The sequence below is a fragment of the Lynx canadensis genome, chromosome C1 (assembly GCF_007474595.2).
Source record: "Lynx canadensis isolate LIC74 chromosome C1, mLynCan4.pri.v2, whole genome shotgun sequence".
NCBI lineage: Eukaryota > Metazoa > Chordata > Mammalia > Carnivora > Felidae > Lynx > Lynx canadensis.
Genome location: NC_044310.1, coordinates 214,979,054 through 215,001,998, shown reverse-complemented (window position 1 = coordinate 215,001,998; position 22,945 = coordinate 214,979,054). Strand labels below are relative to the sequence as shown.

General features: G+C 48.7%; 1 protein-coding gene across 3 annotated transcripts; it reads right to left on the bottom strand.

Moving 5' to 3' along the window:
• Positions 1-675: 675 nt before the first annotated feature.
• SPP2 (secreted phosphoprotein 2) lies at positions 676-22,945 on the bottom strand. 3 transcript variants are annotated; one of them, XM_030327332.1, is made up of 8 exons: positions 22,771-22,945; positions 22,512-22,636; positions 16,082-16,204; positions 14,824-14,931; positions 10,280-10,334; positions 9,542-9,589; positions 7,272-7,367; positions 676-705 (listed from the first exon to the last, which is right to left on the bottom strand). In XM_030327332.1, exons 1-7 carry the CDS (start codon positions 22,826-22,828, stop codon positions 7,282-7,284), a joined length of 603 nt encoding a protein of 200 aa, XP_030183192.1. In that variant the 5' UTR covers positions 22,829-22,945; the 3' UTR covers positions 676-705; positions 7,272-7,281. The 3 variants fall into 3 exon arrangements, with proteins under 3 accessions (XP_030183192.1, XP_030183191.1, XP_030183193.1); XM_030327331.1 differs by lacking the exon at positions 676-705 and adding an exon at positions 5,692-6,768; XM_030327333.1 differs by lacking the exon at positions 676-705 and adding an exon at positions 7,109-7,127.

Below are 22,945 nucleotides of genomic sequence, written 5' to 3'. Positions count from 1 at the left end.
TCCAGGAGAGGCCCCCCCAACTGCAGCAATCATTAAGTGGCTTGGGAACACGGACCTCTGTCCTTGGGTTCTTTCCCGGCAATACCTGGTTTGACAGAAAGCTGGCTTTGCTGTATTGACACCCAGGACTGAGAAGTCTGGAGAAAAAGAATCGACAGGGGCATTTGGGTGGTGGGGAGGGGACGGCCTTTGCCTTTTCATCCCTAAATCACCAGATGATTTTTTTTTCAGGTCCTTTATTTTTTAAAATTAACATAAGTCACAAAAGGAAAGACACTCTTAACGCCAAGCTGCCTGGGACTGTCTCTTTAAGAGTAAGGAATTTACAATCATTGCATATTGATCTAAAACATGTGTTTGACATAATTAGGCTAAGCGTGGCCACTTTGTGAGTCCTCAGCTCCTAAAATCCTTAGGTAATACTAATCTCTTCATGTCATTGCTTCTTATCTAAAAACTTGACAGTTATGCCTATTTTTATTTTTTTTAACATTTATTTATTTTTGAGAGACAGAGAGAGGCAGAGCATGAGCAGGGTAGGGGCAGAGAGAGAGAGGGAGACACAGAATCCGAAGCAGGCTCCAGGCTCCGAGCTGTCAGCACAGAGCCCGACGCGGGGCTCAAACCATGGACCGCGAGATCATGACCTGAGCTGAAGTCGGACGCTCAACCGACTGAGCCACCCAGGTGCCCCGACAGTTATGCCTATTCAAAAAAAAAAAAAAAATCGAACAGTGAAAAAAGAGGAAGAGTAAGACATTCATTAACGACTGGAACTGATCAAAAGAAAAATTACGCAATTCATAAAGTATCTTTCTTCTCTGGAACTTCTATTCCTTCCAATGCATTTTGCTGTTAAAAGAGAGAAGGGGGGAGGGATTAGATTCTGTAGCATGCTTTCCACTTCCTTTCTATGGAGGCTCAGGGCCCAGTGCTCCTGAGTGTATTCAAGGGGAATCCAAGATGGCGCTAGAGACTGGAACAACTATTCAAAATGGTCAGCGTCTCGGACAAAGAAGTGAGAGAAACCTGCAGGGGGAAGGGGAGGTGGCCCCAGAAAGGAAGCTCAAGTCTCAAAAAAGAAGGGGCCAGAGGGGGCCTGAGGCAAAGCTGCAGCCAGGAAAGAGACAGGGTACAAGCGAGGGAGCCACCGGAATCAGTAAAGCAGGAGACAGGCCTCAGCTACGGTCATCCATTCATCTGCTCAATAGCATGTAGGCATCCATTAAGTATTGGGGGTTACAAAGATGAATAAGGTGTAGCCTCAATGGAAGGAAGGAAGGAAGGAAGGAAGGAAGGAAGGAAGGAAAGAAGGAAGGAGGGAAGGGAGGGAAGGAGAGAGGAAGAGAGAGGAAAGAAAGGAAAGAAGGAGGGGGAAAGGAAGGAAGGAAGGAGCGAAGGGAGGAAGGAGGGGGCAAAGGAAGAAAGGAAGGAGGAAAGGGAGGAAGGAAGGGGGAAGGAAGGAAGGAAGAAATCACAAACTGTAGAGAAACCGGAAGGGACTAGAATACAGTATGATAAATGTAATTCCAGGAATTCATCTGGTGCAGGAGACCCCGAGGACAAGGTGGGGGTGGGTGCTGTAGCAAGGCATCGGGGGCCTGGGAATGGAGGTCTGAGCCAGACTGGGGGCCCACGGAAATAATCAGCCATGTGACTCTTCTGTGCAATGTGGAGGCAGAGAGGATCGGGGGACACAGACATGGACCACACCACGGGACAGAGGGCCCCATTCCTTGTGTCCCGCTCCACTCCTGCCCCCACCAGTGTTAACAATTCTGGTGACATGTGGAGGTGACCTTGAGGGAACAAGATGAAGCCATCATGAAGACACTGTCCACACTGGGCCAGCGAAGGGACAGAGCCAGGAAACTTCAGAGGGAGACAGCAGAAAGCAGTGACTGGGTGGCGGAGGGCAGGGAAGAGGTCCAAGAGGATTCTGTTTCAGATAACCAGGAAGATGTTATTCAGATTAATCTGTTATTCAGATTCTGGATAACCAGGAAGATGAGTTGGTTACAGGAGAAAGACCAGTCCCGAAGGGAAGAACTGTGCTTCGAGCATGTGACAGGATACACAGATGCAGATGTCTAGCATGCTGTTGGTTAAGACACAGTCTATAAACGCTGTAGAGGTGCAGTGTGGACATGGAGGGCAGAATGCTCCCCGGACAGATAGGCATCAAAGTGCCGGGGGTTCCTGGGATCACCCAGGAAAGAGAAGACAGTGCATAGAGGAAGAGCTGAGGCCGGAGTCCTGGGGAACACCACCATTTCGGGTGCAGGAAGAAGAAGAGAGATCCATGCAGAAGAGAGAGAAGTCTTGGCTGAAAGGAGAGCCAGGAAAGAGGCACTAAATGCAGCCACGAAGTCCAGTGGGCACAGGGAAGGCCAGGGGGCTGGAGGCCCCAAGAGGCGGAGAGAGAGCAGGGCGGAGCCACTGGAAAGAGGAGGCAGCAGTACAGACCCCACTTCTTTCAAGCCAAGTGGGAAGAGAACCCAAGAGAGTGAACAGGGGATGGGGAGGAGCGAGGGGTGGAAACCATTGCTCTGTAGACCCTCTGAATTCTCAGAAATTTGCCTGCTCGCTAACATTCCTTTGTACCCCCCAGATCAATACTCCTGGGGGTTTTGCATTCGTTCCAGGAGATGCTCAGGGAGTCTCCCAACATGGGTGCTGTTGGCCATGTAAAACGACGCTCTGCCCCCTTATTGCGGCTCAGACTGTCAACAAGTGTCCTTCTCACGGTTTATTCGGTGCCACATTTTTGGCATTTTTGTGCTTCCTGGTGGTGATTTTGCGGCCCCCACATGTGGAGCCCAAGTGCTGTCTAGCGCTGCTAAGCGCGGGCTGTGACGCGCCTCGGGGAGATACGCTTGTGTCAGAGAAACGCGGTTCAGGCGTGAGTTGCGGTGCCGCTGGCCGTGAGTTCTACGTGGATCAACAGTACGGTAAATAAGGTGTCTTTAAACAGAAACACCCATACATCAAGGTCATGCACTGACTGGTTGATGAAAGGTGACCAGAGGCTCACAGGAGCCTCACCCTGTACTTCCCACAGGAGCAATGGTTGAGTATCCGCTAAATCAGTGTTGGCATCGACTCTACAGATCATAACTATGATGGTAATGAGAACCGACCGTACTTGGTGGAGTAATCGTCACGTGTGTGCCATGGATGAGCGTCAGGGCAGACAGAGTACAAGTAGACACAGCCCGCACATAGCCAGGTTGCCAGCTCCCAAGCACCTGGCTGGTCTTTTCCATCTCCGATGGAGTCTGGTTCCCCCAGGAGGTGGGAGCCATGGGAGATCATGAGAAGTTGTCACCCACGGGTCTCACACCCGAATATGGAAATCGCTCAGCCACTCACTTAGGGGCCCGTGTTGTAGGGTCACCCCTCCCACCTGGCTGATGACACATAGGTATGTGTTAACACTTCCAGTCAACTAGTCTACCTGTCAACTAGTCTACCTTCTAGCCGGCTGCCTACCTAGCTTCACCCCACACCTGACACATGTATCTTAAATAAATAATCCTCGGGGCTTTGCCCTTTCATGATCTTTCTTAAACACGGATGTATTGGCATGAGGTACAGTATCACAGGCGGGAAAAGAGAGACACCCAGACATCAACAGTGAAAACCCCAATCTCAACACCCCCTCTGAGAGCAAGACTCTCCGATGCCTCCGCTTCCTCATCTACAAAACACAGACAATAATGGCAAAGCTTCATAGGAGTTGTTGCAAGATTTATAAAAGGCAATGCACATAAAGGGTCCAAACACAGACGCAGGCACCCTTGGGAGTTGAGTACTTGTTGGGCAAACTGATATAATCCTGAGACTGATTCTTTCCACCATGCAGCTATCCCCAACAGGTCTCACTGGCAATGGCCTCCTTTGCTGCTCTTGGACATAGAACTCCAGGGGTCCGCACAAATCAACGTGGCAACGTAAAGGAAAAGGCCTCGCTCACAGTGCTGCGGTCTGGTGTGGTTTGTGACCATCTGGCCACTGCATAATTAAGGAGTGTGGACTATTTAGCTATAAGGATCAAGCAAGGGTTAGACACTCAGAAAGATCCCTTCCAGTGTGAGGGTTGGAGCCTGATTTTCATGGCCCCTATATTAGAGGGGCAAATAAGACAAAAATTCCAAAGCTCTTGTCTAAATATCACCTTTCACGATCTACTCCTATGTACGAAATGATTTTCTAGCAACCTGAAAGAATCCTAGAACAGTGTTTATTGAATTACAAAAACACTTCCTCAGCCCCTACTTTGTTCCAGGAGCTGAACCAGGGTCTGAGGGCTCCAAGCTACCGGAACCAAAGCCTCCGCCTTCAAGGAGCTCCCCACTGGAAGAACGTCACTCACAGCTTGCAAATAGTTGTCCTGATTTGGGTCATGCGTGTGTGTTTTCCTTCCTTCCAACCTGATTGAACCTTTCTTATGGTCTAGACATCGTCCTTAACTTTATGGTAGGAACTAAAATAATTAATAAGAATGACAAGGCCATGCGTCCCCAAGGAGTTCCCGGTCCAACAGGCACAAAAACAAATACAAAACTAATAATAATAATTTCCTTTGAAGGAAGTGAGCCGAGAAGTTAAGAGAGTGGAACATTGTCTCACAGCTCGTGGTGATAGAGCAGGCTGGGAGCCAGGTCTGCTGGTTCCAGACCCTGTGCTGGCCTTCCCAGGCTCATTTTGTGATTCCTGGAAATCCAGAGCGCAGTGGGGAAATCTAAAGGTCATGGGGGGGCAGGGACATAACCGGGACTTAACTCAAAGTCAGTGTCCAGGTGAGGACGGCCGCATTGAACCTTTCGTCTGCACGGCCTTTAATTATTTTTTTTAATGTTCATTTATTTTTGAGAGACAGACAGACAGACAGAGCGTGAGCAGGGGAGGGGCAGAGAGAGAGGGAGACACAGAATCCGAAGCGGGCTCCAGGCTCCGAGCTGTCAGCACAGAGCCCGACGTGGGGCTCGATCTCATGAATCACAAGATCATGACCTGAGCCGAAGTCGGACGCTTAACCGACTGAGCCACCCAGCCGCCCCTCCACTGCCTTTAAAGAGACATTTGTTAAGCAATCAATTTTGTTATGGAAATCAAATCAAGAATTTGTATTGCAATACGTGTGTGCGTATATGCCCAATATAATCCTGTTATTAATAGGTGAAATACAGCCAGTTCATTGAGCATTGTATTTTTCCCCAAGGATGCTCTATAAAGCAAAAGGAAATGATTTAAATTTATAAAAAAAAAAAAAAAAGGAATATGATGAGTCCATTTCTTCGTAATGAGTAGTTTCCTGATCTCCACACGAAGCTGGTGTTTATTTTTAGGAGGCACGCGGATTAAAAAGAAAACCTACTGTTTGCATCTTTCATCCAATACGGCCTCACTGGTAAATTTTCCTTCTATTTTAGTAAAATGTCAGTTGACTTCCTTCAAACTCCGGCGGTTAAAAATTAATTATACGAGGCTTAAGTGATTTTTTAAAAAATAACTATTTCAGGGACCTAACGTGGAAGATTCCATCACCCACTCAAAACTACTTGCTGAACGTTTGCCGCGTGCCAGGCTCCGTGCTGGGCAGTCGGATGTTAGCAAGTGAAGTTCCCTGCGCCCTGCGCCCGGGGGTCCCGTGCAACGTGATGCGGCAGAGAGGGGACGGACGAGTGCAGAGGCCCCGTGATGAGGACCGTCCTAAAGGGATCAGAGGAGACCGCCCATGGGAAGACTGGACGCCCAGCTGAGGCCTGACCAGTGAGGGGAGAGCAGCGAGGGGGCTGTTCCCTGCAGAGGTCACGGCAGGGCGAGCCGGGCGGATGTCAGTACTGCTGGAGCTTCGGGGTGAGGCCGACTTGGAGAAGTGGGCAGGGGCCAGGTCACCAAGGCCTTTGTGGGCCACGCTGAGGAGTTTGGACTTTATCCTGAAGGGTTACAGTGCTGTGTAAACTGAAGCCTGTGAGAGCTCAAGCTTCGTTATTAACTTGTGTTTCTGTGCAAAACTGGATGTGCAGGGAATCGATGTCTGTAATCGCATCTGAGGATTCCTTCTAGGTGTCCACTTCCTGATATCCCCTTACTACTTGGGAGCCTTTAACAAGACTTAGCTACAAATGCCCTAGCAACTGGGAATCTATATACTCGTGAGAGTCGGTGACACTCAGGGCTGCTTTGGTGAAGCAGGGCTCGGGGTCCAGCTCCCCACAGCGCTGGGGGCCAATAGGCTTTTCTTCCTTTTGGCTTAGTGCCTGTCTTTTGCACACCTCTGCTTTATCCCGTAAGTGAAGCGAGCATTAGGGGGGTTACGTGGAAAGGATCAGAGACCCCTCTGTGTTTCAAGAGAAGCCTGAGGACGGCGTGCAAGGTGGACAGCGTAAGATCAGGACCGGAGGCAGGAAAGCATGCCCCGGTCGGTGGTGATGGCGAGCAAGTGATCGGCCCATACCAGAGAAAACGTGCGGCCCAACTCGGTAAGACTGGACCCCTGTGGATGTTGGGAGAAGAGAAAGGGTAAAGAGTCAATGGTGCTCTAAAATTTTGAGCTTGAGAAAATTAGGGGGATGGCGATGCCCTCAATTAAGGCAGGGAGCTGACGAGGAGGCTGGGTGGGACCCGAGAGGTCACAGGTAACCATAGCAACTGCATCCACTGGGCCTGCATCTCGGGATAGAGCGTGGTAAGAGACGTGTGCTTGGAAGTAACTGCAGATCATTGATGAGGGCGGGCAAGTGGAAGAGACCGCGGAGCAATCTGCAGAAGGAAGAGACAGCAGGCTAAGAAGGTAATACAAATCGTCACCAGTATTTAAATTACCGATCGAGGAGAGGCAGGCAGATCTGATTTCGCAGATCCGAGGGCTGAAGATCCAGGGTGCAAGGAGCAGAAGGCGAATGAGAGGTGGGAAGGGCAGGGCAGCAGCCGAAGGCCACGGTGGAGTCGAGAAGCTTAGCGGACGGGGTTGGGGGGCAGTTGCTGGAAGGGGGATGCGTCAAAGGAGCGGCTGTTCTGTTCGCTCTTCAACACGTGATGACACCAGTGGTGACAAATACAAGAGCCACAGGAGAAAGCTCGAGGTGCACGGGACGGAAGAGGCGACGGAGGGGCAGAGCCTGGGAGGAGACGAGGGGGTGGGAAGGCGAGGACAGGAGCCGAGCGGCCGAGCAGGACATCTGGGGGCCGCGGCGTCCGTCCAGGCGCTCACTCCAAGCGGCTTCTCTTTCTAAATACGCATGTTTTTAGCCGTGTCCCCTTACCTCGAGGCTGTTACTCAAAGCCAGCGTTTGTCCTTGTTCTGTGCCCCTTGTACGGGTACCCTCGATTCCCGGGAGGAAAGATCCTTCTCAGGCTCTCTGCAGACGGAAGGACGGATAGGCTCTGTCATTCACACCAACATCTGAGATGACATGGGCCCCGTGACAATAAGTAGTGGGAAGGGTCGTGACCGGCATAAAGAACCCCACACTGCTGAGGGATGCCCAGACAGGACAGCTCCATCTGCCCTCCCCGGCTGTCCCTCCCCCTCCCCTGCGAGACATCACAGCTGAACCCGTGTGTGTTTCTCTCCACGTGCGACCTGTCCCGGCCACTACTGTAAGCCTCAAAGGCAGGCACTGTCACATTTGTCTTTCAGGCCTCCGTGAGATCTGCCCAGTGCTTGTCACACACATTTGGTGAAGTAAATTAAATTGTCGTCTTCAAAGAAATCTCGGAGACGGATGTTCAACCGCATCCGTGATGTTCCCAGGGCCCGACACGTTTTTAAAATTCAACTCTGGAATTATCTTCTGAGCCATATAAGAAGGCTCAGTCACATTAATTTAGACGTAAAATAGTTTTGGTCCCAAATGGCATTTTCCCACTGTAGTAGCCAGCCTCCTCCAAGATGGCCTCCTGGAATTCACACTTGGGTATTCCCCTCCTACACTGGACCAGAGTTGGTCAGTGTGACTAATCAAATACAAAGAAGTAAGTGATATACAACTTCCAAAATTAGGTAACAAAAGACCGTGTCTTCTGTCTCAGGTGCTCTGCAGCTTACTCATTCTCTTCCTGTCTCTCTCTCTGTCTCTCTGTCTCTCTCTCATCATTGTCTCTGGGGGAAGCCAGCTGTCATGTTTTGAGGACATTCAGACAGCCCGATGGAAAAGCCTACAGTGGGAGAAACTAAAGCCCTCAGTCCAAGAGCCCATGAAGAGTCAAGGCTTTTTACAACCACGTGAGTGACCTTGGAAGTGGATCCTTCAGACCCAGTCAAGCCTTCAAATGAGATCACAGCCCCAGACAATACCTTACCTGCAGCCTTGTTACAGACTGTGTCAGAACCAGCCGGCTAAGCTGCCTCTGGGTTCCTGAGCCTCAGAAAGTGTGATATAACAAACATTTGTGGCTTTAAGCTGCTAAATTTGGGGGTAATTTGACACACAGAAATCTATAACTAATGTACCCAAGTTGGTTATTACTCTGATTAATCACATGTATTTTGGCTATTTCCAAAACCAAATCCAAGGACACCCATTTTCCACCACTACAGCAGCTTGAAAGAATGGGCCATAGATTCTGAAGGCAATTCCAAAAAAGAAGTGTTCAAAAAAATGTCCTCAGCAATGGTCGCACTGCGCAAATAATTGTATGTTCTCCCAGACAACGCAGAGGGTGTCTAAAACTTTTTGTTTGAAATCAAGCCTCGGATTGTAAGCCCCGGCACTTCAGATAAATTTCAGTATGCCTAGTGAGGATCAAACACCGGGCTCAATGTAATATTATTATCTGTGTTATTCATTTTAATGAAGAAATCCAAAATAAAGTGAATTTCACAGCTCTTCCAGAAAATAGCACTGGCAAAAACAGAAGCTTTAGAGTCTGACAGATCTGTATCAAGTCCTACATTGGCAATGTAGCCTTGGACAAACTCCAGAAACTCACTAAGCCTCCGTTTGCCCATCTGCAAAATGGGAAGGAACACAGTGCGGCCTCCCAGGATGGTTGTGAAAGACAAAGCCGTGTCTACCAATTAGCACTTTTGCATATGCATTTTACATTTTGCATCTGCGATTAACACCACGAATTATCATGTATCTCGTCTATAAAAGCAGGTAAAACAACACCTGCTTCCCAGAGCTATTAAGAAGACTAAACGAGGAAAATGATCCGTAAAAAGAAAGGAACTATGGTCTTGTTAACTCCATCCGTGGGCCCCAAAACACCTTTGAAAGCGGATGGCAAAGAGGTGGTTCGAGAGAGTTCACGCTTTTTCAGAAAATGCCCCAAAGTGGGGCAGGAGGGAAGGTCGACGCTGACGTCCTGAGCCAGCTGTGACATTTCGATTCCTGCTAACATTTAAGTAAGTTTTCATGCCTCACGTTTTACCTTTTCAGTGATTCACAAAGCAAGCTTGTGCAGTGCTGCTCTTTTCATTTGCGCTCGAAATATTTTGTATTTCGGGGGTTAATCTACTGTGAAATGGTGCCAGCACGATCCAAAAAGAATCTGCTGGTGCTGCGTGGAAAAAAGCAGGACCACTTACCGAGCGACCGTTCACTGCGTTCGCTTCTGGACTTGTCAGGACTGAGACCTGTAATACAGGAATGGTCATCAGGCAAGACCCCTTTCTCCATTTCCAGAATGTTCTGTCCTTTCATTATTGATGCCCCAAATATACCTCCTTTTAAGCAAGAAACAGTGGAGGATCACCAAATAGTTTTGTAGCAGGAAAAAGGCTCAGGGAAATAAAAATGGCCCCTAACCCTTTGAACCCTAACCAAGGAAAGCAAGGAGGGCCCTCCCTCCCCCAACCGAGACTCTTAAAGGGATGGTTGGTTCTCATCACGTGGCTTCAGGATGACAGAATTCGCCCTCGATCAATTAGATGAGCTTTAGTCCAGACCCTCCAGCCACACGTTGCGGCACACCTGGGTCCTGTAACTCGGCCTGCGCACCCAGGAGGAAATAAGCCTGTTCAAGTTGGGGGAGCCTCTCGAGGTGTAAACTCACATCTGCTCTGTTTGTTTGACACCTCAGATGGAATCATATATGGAAAATCTCTGCATAAATATAAAGAGATACCTAAATGAAAAGTTGTATCATTGTCGTCTACTGGTAAGAAAGGAACAAAAAAAAAAAATGCTCATCTTCTGGAAACACTATAATTGTTCAAAGGCGTGTATAGTGTTTCCAGTGTTAAATGACTCACTAACAGAGAACTACAATATAAAGTTGTTTCAAGAAAAAACAAACACATTAAAAAGAACAGATCTCAACTTACCAGGTAGGTACATATTTCTCCATGTAGAGGATCCCAATATGTCCCCAAAACCCATCTAAGTCAATTTCGGCATCAGGATAGATCAGCACGTGAAAGAGGGGAAAAAAAGACATTGTAAAAAATGCAAATATTATCAGGAAGATTCTTAGGTATTACGTAATTCATTTTTAATGAAATAAGGTAATATATTGTATTAAATAACTTTATGTGGTGTCAAACGTGTGTCTAGGAAAGCACATGGGGAAGAACAAATCACACGATGTTTAAATCACCTGAAAAGCTTTCCACTGGACTCAGAACGTGCTCCCAAATATGGGGGACCAGAAATATGGCACCTTTCCTATGAACTTGCAAACAGACCGTATTTAGATCAGATGTGGGGGTTTTCTGGGTATGAAGTTCCCCTAATGTGTTCAGTTAGGGAAAGGCTTGCACAAATAGATTCCACGAAGTCACTGAATAACATACGTCCACACAAAGACTTGGGCACGAATACTCGTAGCATCATTCATAACAGCGGAAATAACCCAAGTGTTGATCGAGTATTGAATGGGTAATCAAAGGTAGTATATCTGTACAATAGAATCTTAATACTAGAAAGGAACGAAGTACCAATACATCCTACAGCAGGTAGGAACCTCCAGAACACGATGCTTAGTGAGATAAGCCAGTTACAAAAGGACACGTGTTGTATAATTCCATTTGTATGAAATGGCCGGAATAGGCAAATCCGTAGACCCAGAAGGCAGATGAGGGGTTGTTGGGGGCTGGGGGAACGGGGAGCACAGAAACGGCTGCTAACGGGGATGAGATTTCTTTTCGAGTTGATGCAAATGTTCTGGATTTAGATAGTGGAGGCTATATTCAGTATATACTCATATACTGAAAGCCACCGAATTGGACACATTAAAAGGGTGAGTTGTATGTTATGTGGATTATAACTCAGTAAAGGTGTTATTAAAAGAAAAGGGGGCGCCTGGGTGGCTCAGTCGGTTAAGCATCCGACTTCGGCTCAGGTCACGATCTCACGGTCCGTGAGTTCGAGCCCCGCGTCGGGCTCTGTGCTGACAGCTCGGAGCCTGGAGCCTGCTTCGGATTCTGTGTCTCCCTCTCTCTCTGACCCTCCCCCGTTCATGCTCTGTCTCTCTCTGTCTCAAAAATAAACATTAAAAAAAAAAAAAAAAGAAAAGGGAGGGGACCTGGGTGGCTCAGTCAGTTAAGTGTCCGACTTTTGATTTCAGCTCACGTCATTGTCTCTGGTTCACAGAATTAAGTACCAAGTGTTATGAGCACAGAGCCTGTTTGGGATTCTCTCTCTTCACCCCCTCTCTCTCTCTGCTCCTTCCCGACTTGTGCGCTCTCTCTCTCTCTCTCTCAAAATAAATAAATAAACTTGAAAAAAAGGCCTGGGGCACACATGACCTAAGCCAGGCCAAAGGGAGTCATGCCAAGAGGCATGTCCAGTGGAGCTAGAGAGAAATGCTCCCTCTTCCTCCTTAGTTAGAGCATCTGAATCTGGAGCAGCTTGTGGCCTTGCTGAAAGGAAAAAGCTCATCTACAGTAGGAGAGGGAAGCAGGGAAGAGAGGGGAAGGGGGTGGGGCTTGGGGGAGAGGGGGGAGGGAAGGGAGGGAGAAGCTGGCCCAGGTGGCATTGAAGACTCCCAAATGAACGGGTCCATGAGGTCAACTCCTCCCCTTCCTTTCTGGGAATGTGATCCAGGGACTTACCCATTTTGGCTTTGGCGACTTGTAGTTCAAGTTCTATCATTTGCGACGGAACACAGTCGCCTCTCGTCCCCTGAGCTCGAATTCCATTCTGGTTATTCTTCTTCAGTTTCTCCCTTTGGACTGTTTCTGGGTCTCCTGGCTGAAGGCTTAGGCAAATCTCATCCCACCTACTCCACATCAGGATTTGCCTAAAGTCAAGTTCCGCCAACAACCTACAGGCATGAGCGCCGCACTCTGGACGGTGACTAAACCATTAAGTGGTTGACTGTGCACTCGTGTGCACATAGAACCCTCCGTCCTCTCTAGATTTCTCTTTCCAAATCAACCAGAAATCATAGAAACTACCTATAATTCAAATATACATTTGACTAAGGACAGCAGAATGTTAGCAAATTGAGACATTTTTTCCCTCATATGTCCTTACAGCTTTTATACTTCTTAAAATCACGTAAGGGAAAACTCCAAACTTCTACTATGGACAGTTTCTCTCATCATATCCTTGCGAGATATCTTCCCTTTGATCTAAGTCCTTAGTCTTCATATTTTGGATTTTTCAGTCTTATTCTCCATGGCTTAACCCTTTCTTCACATTATATTCCTTTCCCCCGAAATTTTTCTTTTTTTTTTTAATTTTTTTTAACATTTATTTATTTTTGAGACAGAGAGAGACAGAGCATGAATGGGGGAGGGGCAGAGAGAGAGGGAGACACAGAATCGGAAGCAGGCTCCAGGCTCTGAGCCATCAGCCCAGAGCCTGACACGGGGCTCGAACTCATGGACCGCGAGATCGTGACCTGAGCCGAAGTCGGACGCTCAACCGACTGAGCCACCCAGGCGCCACCTCCCGAAATTTTTCTATAACCTACATATGTTTTTCAAACGATCTTCATTTTCATTACTCCAGGATTTTTTTTTTGTTTGTTTTATTTCTTCTATTTCCTACCTCCAACAATGACTTCTTTGTTTGATGCCTAAATGCATCCTAGTCTCGTCTCTTTTATGTTTCTTTTTCTTTTCTTAATATGAAATTTATTGTCCAATTGGTTTCCATATCTTTTGTTTCTAATATCACTGCTTATTTCACTGAAAATGGTTAGCAGCTGTTTTCTCTTTTTTTTTTCTGTTTCATATATGAAATCTACTTCAGAGTTTCCAGGAATTACTTGAAATCTCCATCTGCTTTCTTTCTTCCTTCGAATTACAGAATTCTTGAATTTAAGGAGTTCTTTTTTTTTTTAAATTTGCCCCTAATTCTTTATGATTTCCTAATCTTTGGAGAACATCCACCTGAGGGTTTATTTCAAAATCTTGCTTCTTTCAGGGGCTCGCCTAACTTAATGTCAGAGTCTTCTTATAAAACTCAGATTGGAAGACAAGCAGACAGTCCACTGTGCTACAAAAAAGTTGCAACAGATCTGTGGGTTGTGTGATCAGAATTGACTTACCAAACGAGTGGTGGAAGAGGGATTAAATGGAGGGGGGCAGTTACTGAATTCATTTCAACACGTTAAAGGCCACAGAATGAACTAGAATCCATTTCTCAACACTCACTACTAACTCCCGGCTCCCGTTAGCATTCCCTGGCACCTGTCCTGTCAGCCCCCTGGTGCTCCCACCTGCTCTCAGCCATCAATAGGCCCGTCGTCATTAGGATGAGGCCAGGGATCCTAGACATGACCCTGGAGGTCCATCCTGCCTTTGTCTCCAGATCAACCGTGTGCCTCTGTGCCCGTATTTTGCTCATCGCGGTCATAATGGTTTGTGTCCCTTCCAACCCACCAGCTTCTCTTGCACTTCATAGAACTCCCTGATGGTCCCCTTGTGCTTGGAATCACTTTTCCTCCTCCCCTCAACACCTGTCCCCTTTGAACTGATGGACATTCTTGATGTGAACGTCAGTTCCCCAGGGAAGCTCTCCCTGCGCCCAGACGATCTTCCGTCCTCTCAACATGTACCCCCAAACGCTTGCCTGGTAGTCAGGATCAACCCTGCTGCCCGGAGCCCCCCTTACTCATCTACAAACTCCACACGGGCCGGGACTTGCTTGTCTCGCTTCTCACTCTCTCCCCAGCTGTTCCCATATAAGCCACAAAATCCACATGCACAAAATGCTTGTGAAACGCTGTGCTTGGTCCTTGTCGTTTCTGGATTAGCCGGGCCACGGATGTGTGAGTGTGTCAGCTCAAAAACACATCAGACTTTATGTAAGCTTCAGTGGAGTCTGGAAAAGGAAGTCCTTCGTACTTGTCCTAACACCCGGGAAATAGATCTTGGAACCAAATCAATTTCAGCGCAGTTGCGGGGGTGAGGGGCCAGCCTGCCATTCACCAAGCATCTCTCACGGACTAGACGCTGGGCCAGATCTTACTTGTCCACCAACTTACTCAACTCTCTCAGCACTGTCAGATGGCCTTTACTGCCGGCATCTCGCTGGTGAAGAGGTGCCCGATCATGGAGTTAAGTACCCTGACCTGGACCGCAGAGCTGCTAAATGGTTTTGAACTCTAGTCCAACAAAAATGCCCCTCCCCTTTCCTCCACTAAACCACAGTGTCAGTGGCCTGCACACTCAGTTCTAAAACTCTAACGATTTGCCAATTGTTGCTTTAAGCTCTGTTTTCAACTCTCTGGGAAACAAAGAGAGAGAAAGAGAGAGGGAGGCTGGAGAAGGAAGGGAGACTCCAGCCAAGTGAGCAAAGCTGTGTTTGCCCCTGCCTGGGGATACTCCAGTGACTCAATCACACGGGTCTGCTTGTCACAGACCCACACAGAGCCTACAGGGCGCTGTCCCGGGGGACACCAAGGCCCTGGTCCTACCTCTTCGCTGCTGTTAGACTCAGAACTGGACGACCAGTGGCAGCGAACCCACACGTCCCGCACCTGCTCGGCAGACATCCGCACCGTGCTTCTGCAAACAACTGCCGGCTGGAAAAGAAAACAGTGAGCTCCGTGGCCAGCGGCTCCTAGAAAGGGTTAGGACCCATCTCAGAGATCAGGTGATAACGTAACGCCTGACAGAATGATGCAGACGGAAAGGGGAAATTCACAGAGGCACCTCACGTTCCCAAAACGAAAATCTCCCAGCAGCGAAGCAGACACAACTGAAATACCTAAAGATGTGTTGTCAGGCATGTAGGTATCACGTGTTCCCCTCCCCGTGAGCCCTGAGTGAGCTGCCCCGAAGTTTCCCAATGGAACAAAAGGAAGCAGGAAGAACCCAAGGACTGTGTTCTCCTCTCCTTTGACCTCAAGAGTCTGTTAGGAGCGGACGCTGTGACACTTGGGTTTGAGTCCTTCGCCCAACAGTCACAGAGAAAAGTCTCATGAAACAGGTCGCAAAACAAAGGATTCCCTTTTCAGAATTTACATCATTGCCAAGCGACCCTGTCATAAAGTAACAAACTCATAAAGTAACAAACTCATAAAGTAACAAACTCATAAAGTAACAAACTCATAAAGTAACAAACTCATAAGCTCACAAAACCCTGAAAACTCATATGTCTTTAGGCAAACACCTTGGATAGCAAGAGTTGGCCCGGTGGTGGTGGCCTGCTCGCCCCAGACACCTGCCCATGGGTGGGAACAAGTGTTGGGCCACGTTCTGGCCACCGGGGGTGCAAAACGGAACACACCGTGGTTCAGTTGAACCAGAGCCAGGTAACATACTGCACAACAGCCAACTGCAAAATAGTGTGACTCACACCAAGGACACAGTTTTTAGATCAGTTTAAAATGGAACTCGAAACACCTCTGGAATTTGCCTTTGGGATTGGCCTCTTTGTGTTCAGTTTGCCTGGAACCATCATTACACCCGGTTCAAAGAGCAGGAAACTGAGGCAGCAGGGGTTAAACAATTTGCCAGGATCACTCAACACCATGGAGTCCAGAGCTCAAGCCCTCAGCCACTGAGCCGCACCGCGCCCCTGCGCAAGGAGCACAGCATGGACAGTCAGTGCCTCCCAGTGTGACCGGATGCCAGAGCGTCCGTGTGACGGGGCACAGCTCCAGGTCACAGAAGAAGCGAGGAGCTTCCACAGGTTAATTTCTGGGACATGGCATTTCCCACCACGCTTACCATGTAGTAGCCCCTTTGGAAGTCACAGGTAGAAGGGTCTTCTCCAGATTCTCTCCTGCATGTTGTCTCCCGAATGCCAAACTCTAGGTCCATGCTCAAGCTATCCTGGTCCAGGACATAGACCTTCACAAAAACAAAGCATCAGTTTGCCATGGGTGAGCTACTGGGGTTTGCAATGCTCCAAATGTTTGTCCCTGCACAGTAAGAAAAAGTTACAGAGTCCTCCATGGTGAGAGCTTTCTGGACTCACAATCTCCCAGTTCCCGGCCCTCAGTCTGAGACAAGAAGAAACGTTTTTCCAAAGGCACATAATACTTCATTTAAAAAAACGGAGCCAGAACTTAGGCGTTCTTGGCGGGAACTCCAAGGTCGACGTTGCTTACGACGACTTACCTTTATAACTGATCCTCATGGCAGATTCCGTTTTTGCCAATTTGCCTACTTGCTCAAATTTATTTATAATCCCAGAACCGAGGTTCAGGGTCCCTTTGCAGTCATCCACACGCGTGCACTAAGGATTTCAGTTGTCCTGCGCCCACGTTCCCAGCGGAGATCAGACAAGGCAGCGCTCTGCCTTCTTGTTTCCGCTGTCGTGCTGTAGACAAGCGCCCTTTTCCTGCTCTTTTTTGGACCATGTTTTTCTCATTTTTGTGTTTTTTTTCCTTGGTGATTTTGCTGTTTAAAATGGCCCCCCAGCTGTAGCCTTACAGTGCTGTCCAGGGCTTCCAAACACGGAAAGCCTAGATGTGCCGTATGGAGAAAACACGCGTGTCAGACAAGGAGCAGTGGTTCAGTAGGTACTAATTTAGTGTGTGTGGTGACTGCATAGAACGCAACCCCTGCAAATAGCGAGAATCAACTGGGTGTATTTTTAAGGGACATTTTCCTAAAAGAACGCTCCATGACTTCTTAATAATCCCCGAAATAAGAAATTAAGGGGTAAGTTCAACTCTGCTGCACAGTATTGTCTAGTCCTGCTCCCTGTTTGATCACTTCTGACCCATAAATGAGGTTGCACAATTGTCTACTCCTTTCCACCAAGGGTGAGATAGTGGGGGAAACTTCCAAACTCCCTGATGAATCTGCAATGTTCTGATGACCCAGAAGTCCCGTGACTTAATGACTGCCCACTGTGTGCCCAGCGCCAAAGGCAGAGCAGGGAAGGTTCCACGCAGCTTGGATTCCAATTGGAGGCTCACACAGTAAACACGTTAAAGGAAACTAAGCAAGGTCGTTCTAGACAGTTACGGTGTTATGAGGGAAAAAAACGACATGGTGGTGGGGATGGAGAGGAGGAAATACTGGAGACAACGTGCCAGAGAAATCCTCCCAAGGAAGAAATATTTCCCACTGAGGCTCATAGAATGGGAAAGAGCCCGTCATGTGGGGAAAAAGCAGGGCCAATGTCCTGGGGCAGAACAAGTCCAGAGGTTGTGGCCAAAGCAAAATGAACAAGAGAAGAACTCTACACGATGATGTGTGCGAGATGGGGTGTGTCCGGTAATTGATGGCCCTGTCGCCCATGGGACAGTGTGTAGATTTCATTCTCATTGCGATGGAAAGTTCGGAGAAGGACTTAAGAGCTAAGATGTGTGTCACCACGACCGCTACAAAGAAAACACAAGGGGAGGGGCGGGAACAAGATGGCAGCGGGGAGGCCGGACGGGAGCTGCCATAGCCCAGTACCCGACCACACACCCAGGCTCCAAAACTCAAGTCCCTTTCAGTCCTTGAGCGACCTTATGGCAAATCAGAGTCAACAACACGTTCGACCGACTTCCCAGTGAGGAGACGGTGGGGAGATGTCTCTCTGAGAGCACAGACCATTCACACGTAGGAAAGAACAGGAACACGTAGAACATTTTGTTTGGAAATAAGCAGCAAACCCCAAGCCCGGGATGGGGCGCCTTTGTGCCTCCTTTTTTTTTCTTTTTAATTTTTTAAAAATGTTTATTTATTTTTAAGAGAGAGAGAAAGAAGAGAGCGAGGCGGGAGGGGCAGAGAGAGAGGGAGACACAGAATCCGAAGCAGGCTCCAGGCTCCGAGCTGTCCGCACAGAGCCCGACACGGGGCTCAAACTCACGGACCGCGAGATCGTGACCTGAGCCGACGTCAGATGCTTAACCCACTGAGTCACCCAGGCGTCCTTTCATGTCCCTTTTAACACTGGGTGAGGCGTGCTCATAGAAGTAGAGTTTTCTGGAAAGAAGTAAGACTAAAAATTCAGCCTCCACAATATTTACTACCTCATTTACTCGTAATTTTAAAATATTGGCTAATAAATCGGAGTCTCGTAAACAGAGAGAGCTCTCTTCTGCTGGACACCATTGGTGGGACCCTCTCACCGATCACACTTCAGCAGTTTCCCTGAAAGCGACCCAGCGAAAGCCAGCTGGAGACACAAAGGCTGGGTTGAAAAGACAAAAATGTGGGAATTTTGGAGTACAGATGATTTTATTGAACTCTGAGATAAGTTTGCAACCATTTTTTTTTTTTTTTTTGCATCTTTAAGCACCTTTAAGCACTCCGTTCAGAATAAGGAGGAAAGCCTAATGGTTTTGCCTTTTCACGTAAACTCAGTTTCAACCATCGAATTTCCTGTGTTGTTTGAAAAAGGTGGGACGACCTAAATGCCCCACGGTAAGGAATCAACTAGAGGAAATCCAAAATCCAGCATCTTTGCTGAAATAAATTGTAGTACTTCACGACTGACGTTACACTATGCTACTGTGTGTCGTAAAAAAACAAACAAAACATATTTTATTCCAATATATGAAAAAGATCCAAAAAGGCATTCTCCCACATGTTCATAGTGGTGGTCTCAGAGGAATGGGCAATAGATAGTAATTTTGGTGTTTTCTTTCTCATTGTATTTTCTGACTTTGTATAATGAGAATATTTGGGGTTTTTTTATTCCAAACAGAAGAAAATGTTTTATTCCAAACAGAAAATGTTTTATTCCAAACAGAAACAAAAATATATAAACCCATAACAATTCTTTTTGGTGATTATAATGGTTTATTTATGTGTCAACTTGACTGGGCCACAATACCTAGAGTTTTGGTCAAATGGATATTTGGATATTTCCATGAAGGTGTGTTTTGAATGCAATTCACATGTAAATTGGTGAATTTGTGGGGGGCGCCTGGGTGGTTCAGTTGGTTAAGCATCCGACTTCGGCTCAGGTCATGATCTCACAGTTTGTGGGTTCAAGCCTCGCGTCAGGCTCTGTGCGGACAGCTCGGAGCCCGGAGCCTGCGTCGGATTCTGTGTCTCCCTCTCTCTCTGCCCCTCCCTTCTCGTTCTGTCTCTCTCTCTCTCTTTCTCAAATGTAAATAAACATTTAAAAAGTAAAAAAAAAAAAAAGTAAATTGGTGAATTTGAGTAAAGCAGATCACCCTCCTTAATGTGGGTGGGCCTCACCCAATCAGTTGAAGGCCTGGATGGAACAAAATTGCCTTTTTCTTGAGCAGGAAGGAAATCTGCCAGCATCCTGCCTTCCGACATGAACTACAACGTCCACCTGCCAGCCCCCCCCCCCCCCCCCCCCCCGCCTGCAGAGTTCGGATCTCTCAAACCTCCATCCACATAGTGTAAGCCAATTCTTTAAAGTAAATCTCACTCACTCTCCCTCTCTCTCTCTCCTCCCACATTTCTTTCTCTCTCTCTGTCTACACACACACACACACACACACACACACACGCACACTATTGATTCTGCTCTGGAGAAGCCTAACACGGTGATCATTTAGGTTTTTCCAATTAATCCTTACAATTGGACAAAAAGTAAAGATCAGTAAAGATCAGGTACAACTAAGAATAATTTAGAAAGAAAAACAGTGACAAAAAAAAAAGAAAGAAAAGAAAAGAAGATGAATGGTAAAAACGGACAGACAGGGGCACCGACATCAAAGGATGCCAAACCTTCCGTGGCTTTGCTTACGGCTGTCCCAGAACCCAGCCACCCCCATCCTCCCCGCACCCACCCCAGGCTCAGCTGCCCTCCAGCACCACCTGCTGCCTAGGGTCGCTGGCCCAGCCTCCGCCCTGGCACCCCACTCCACCTGGTGGCTGGAGAGACCTTCCCAAGGGCAAAGAGCTGCCTGAGCGTGTGTGCATGTTCCATTGTCCTTAAAACAGGCTTAAAGCTTCTCAAAGTCATGCTCCGGGAACGCCCCCAATCCGGCCCACCTCTCCGACCTCTCTCTCAAGGCCTTTGGTCCTCCAGGTTCCCCCACGGTCTCCCCACAGATGGAGGTTCTTGTCACTGACTGAGTCTTCGCTCAAATATAACGGCGGAGGCTTCCACCCCATCTGTCGCTGCCCCAGCCCCAGCCCTAGCCCGCCCACCCCTCCCTCTGCCTGTTCTGTTTCCGCCCCCCCCCCCGCAGTGCTCCCCACCCTCCGAAATGACCTTCATTTGTTTATGTCGTTGTCCAACCCAACCTCCTTCTTTCCTACCCTCTGCTCCATCCCCGATGAGACCTGAGTTCCGTTCTTTTCCCCAGCACAAGACCCGTGTCCACTGTCCTCCCCGGCCCGTGCCCCTGACAGAAGCATCTGAGCAGGTCCCATGTCCACGTCGGAGGTCACTGTCTTATCCTCTCCCGTCTTTTTTAAACGTGGGCTCAAGTCACGTAGAATCAATTGCCTGGGTTGGGGCGCCTCGTCCTAGCCCATCGCCACAGGCCAGGTTTCCATGGTGTCGGGACCCATGTAAGAGGGTCTGCCCCGAGCCCTTGCTCACGTGACAAACCACTAACTTTCTTCTGTAATATCAGCGGGTTACAGGTAAACTTAAAGCTTATGTCTGTAAGCACCGAGCCCCTGACACCACAAGTACATTTCATTAAATGCGGAAAATGGAAACCAAGGCAGCCGGTGTGCAAAAGGGGAGTCCTTTATTCTGATCCTTACTCTTCCAGAAGGAACTCATCTTTCAGCTTGGGCGCTGACCTATCTCCCAGTGTCCCCGAACCACGACGTCGGGGCCAAGTGACCCCCCACACCCCGGGCCCTGACAGCCTGCTCCTAGGCTGGGCCCCTAGCTGACACACAGCCCATCATCTTCATGACCTAGGGCCCAACTACAAAACATAACTGAGACAATTCAGTTAATTTCCTGGGAATCTGGACGTGAGAAACTGAGCCAGTTTCTGGACAAAGGTCAAGAAGGATGTGCTGTATTTGGAAACCAGGGCTAGGAAAGCCACGAGCTGCGTGCTCTCCGTGGCAGGAGAGGGAGAAAGCTAAGCGTGAGCCAGGGTGATGCCCAGTCCTGGTGGGAGAGGCGAGCGGCAGGTAGAGGGAAAGCAAGGCCCTCCTGCCCCTGTGGGGGCATAGCTGCCGCCTGGACCCCCGGTTGCATCCCCACCCCGGTGCCCTGTGGCCTGGCCGCGAGGAGCTCTCAGTCTTGCGACCTGCCACTTTACAGACCCTCCCCCACCTCCCACCTTAGCACCCACTACCCTGGGGGCACTTCTGTTCCAACCGGGCCCAGGGCCCAGGACCATAAAAGTAGGTCATGAAGTCCCCTGGGGATGGGGGAGGGGCAGGGGACTTGCTGTCCGGGCTTTGAAGCCTCTTTCTGTGTTTCTTTCTTGGCCGATCACAGACTGAGTCATCGGAAGCCCCAGAAAGTTCATGTTTTCCCCATTTCCCGAAGCTAACAGGAAACAGACCATTACCAAATTGACAAAGGAAGGTGGGATTTCTTTGGCTTACAAGCCAGAATTTATTTCCTCTGAGGGCGAGGAGGGGGACCTCCGAAATCGAAAATAAACCTCATTTCTAATAAAGGAGCAGTTCCTCATAGAGAACTGCTCAAGAGGAACCGGGGGGGGGGGGGAACCGGGGACACAGAAGCAGGATACACAAAGGGCAACATCTGGAAAGAGGAAGCCAGGCCAGAGGAGGGAGGGACGGAAGAATCTGGCATCCGAAGTGGCTTTGAGGGTCTTATGACAAGAACAGTAATTAAATGCTTTCTCATCAAAATAAACAAATAAATAAATAAATAAATAAAATTTTTTTTTAAAAAGTCTGAAAAGAGGACTAGCTATTATCTTTCTAAACTGGAAAAAATTTTCAAGGGCACCCAACAGACGAAAGGAAAAAAAAAAAAAAAACAGAGCAGAAAGCAGTAGAAAGAGGAATCAAGAAGATGGAATGCGCACTTACCCTTTTTTGTTTTAATGTTTTTTTGATGCTTATTTATTTTTGAGAGAGAGACGCAGAGCGCAAGCAGGGGGAGGGGCGGAGAGGGAGGGAGACACAGACTCGGAAGCATCTCCAGGCTCGAGCTGTCAGCACAGAGCCAGGCACGGGGCTCAAACTCACGAACCCGCGAGATCATGACCTGAGCCGAAGTCGGCCACTTAATCCACTGAGCCACCCAGGCGCCCCCCCCACCCCACCCCCCCTCACTTACCCTTTTAATTGAGCCCCTGAAGGCTCGAAACAGGTACGGACTCAAGGACTGGGCGTTGACTTTGGCCACGGACGCGCCGAGGGCTTCCCGCAAGGAGGACGGGTCGTAGTCATACACCGGGAAACCTGGACGCGAGTGGACACGGGGGACACAGTGAGACGAGAGCCCCAACCCCCCCGCCCCCGCCCCCGCCCCCGCCCCGGGCCAGGACGGCACCTGCAGCATGAAGGGCAGGGGGCCGTGGCGCTGAGTTGCTTACCTGCACAAGACAGGAAGTTCACTCCAAGAACCAGAAGAATCGGCATCTTCGTCACCATCTTCTCCGTTCGGGGGAGAGTAGTTTTAATTCAGAGGCAGCGAGATGGTTTCTCGGCGTTGGACGAAGCGGCCGCTGATCACGTGTGACCTGGCCTGCTCTCTCCGCCTGCCTCTCT

Coding starts and splice junctions, on each gene's coding strand:
- SPP2 (XM_030327332.1), bottom strand. CDS start 22,828: ATGGTGACGAAGATGCCGATTCTTCTGGTTCTTGGAGTGAACTTCCTG. Junction 16,205..22,511: donor TCAGGGGCTCAATTAAAAGG/GTAAGTGAGGGG, acceptor GTTTTTGTGAAG/GTCTATGTCCTGGACCAGGA. Junction 9,590..10,279: donor GAGAAATATGTACCTACCTG/GTAAGTTGAGAT, acceptor CCTGTATTACAG/GTCTCAGTCCTGACAAGTCC.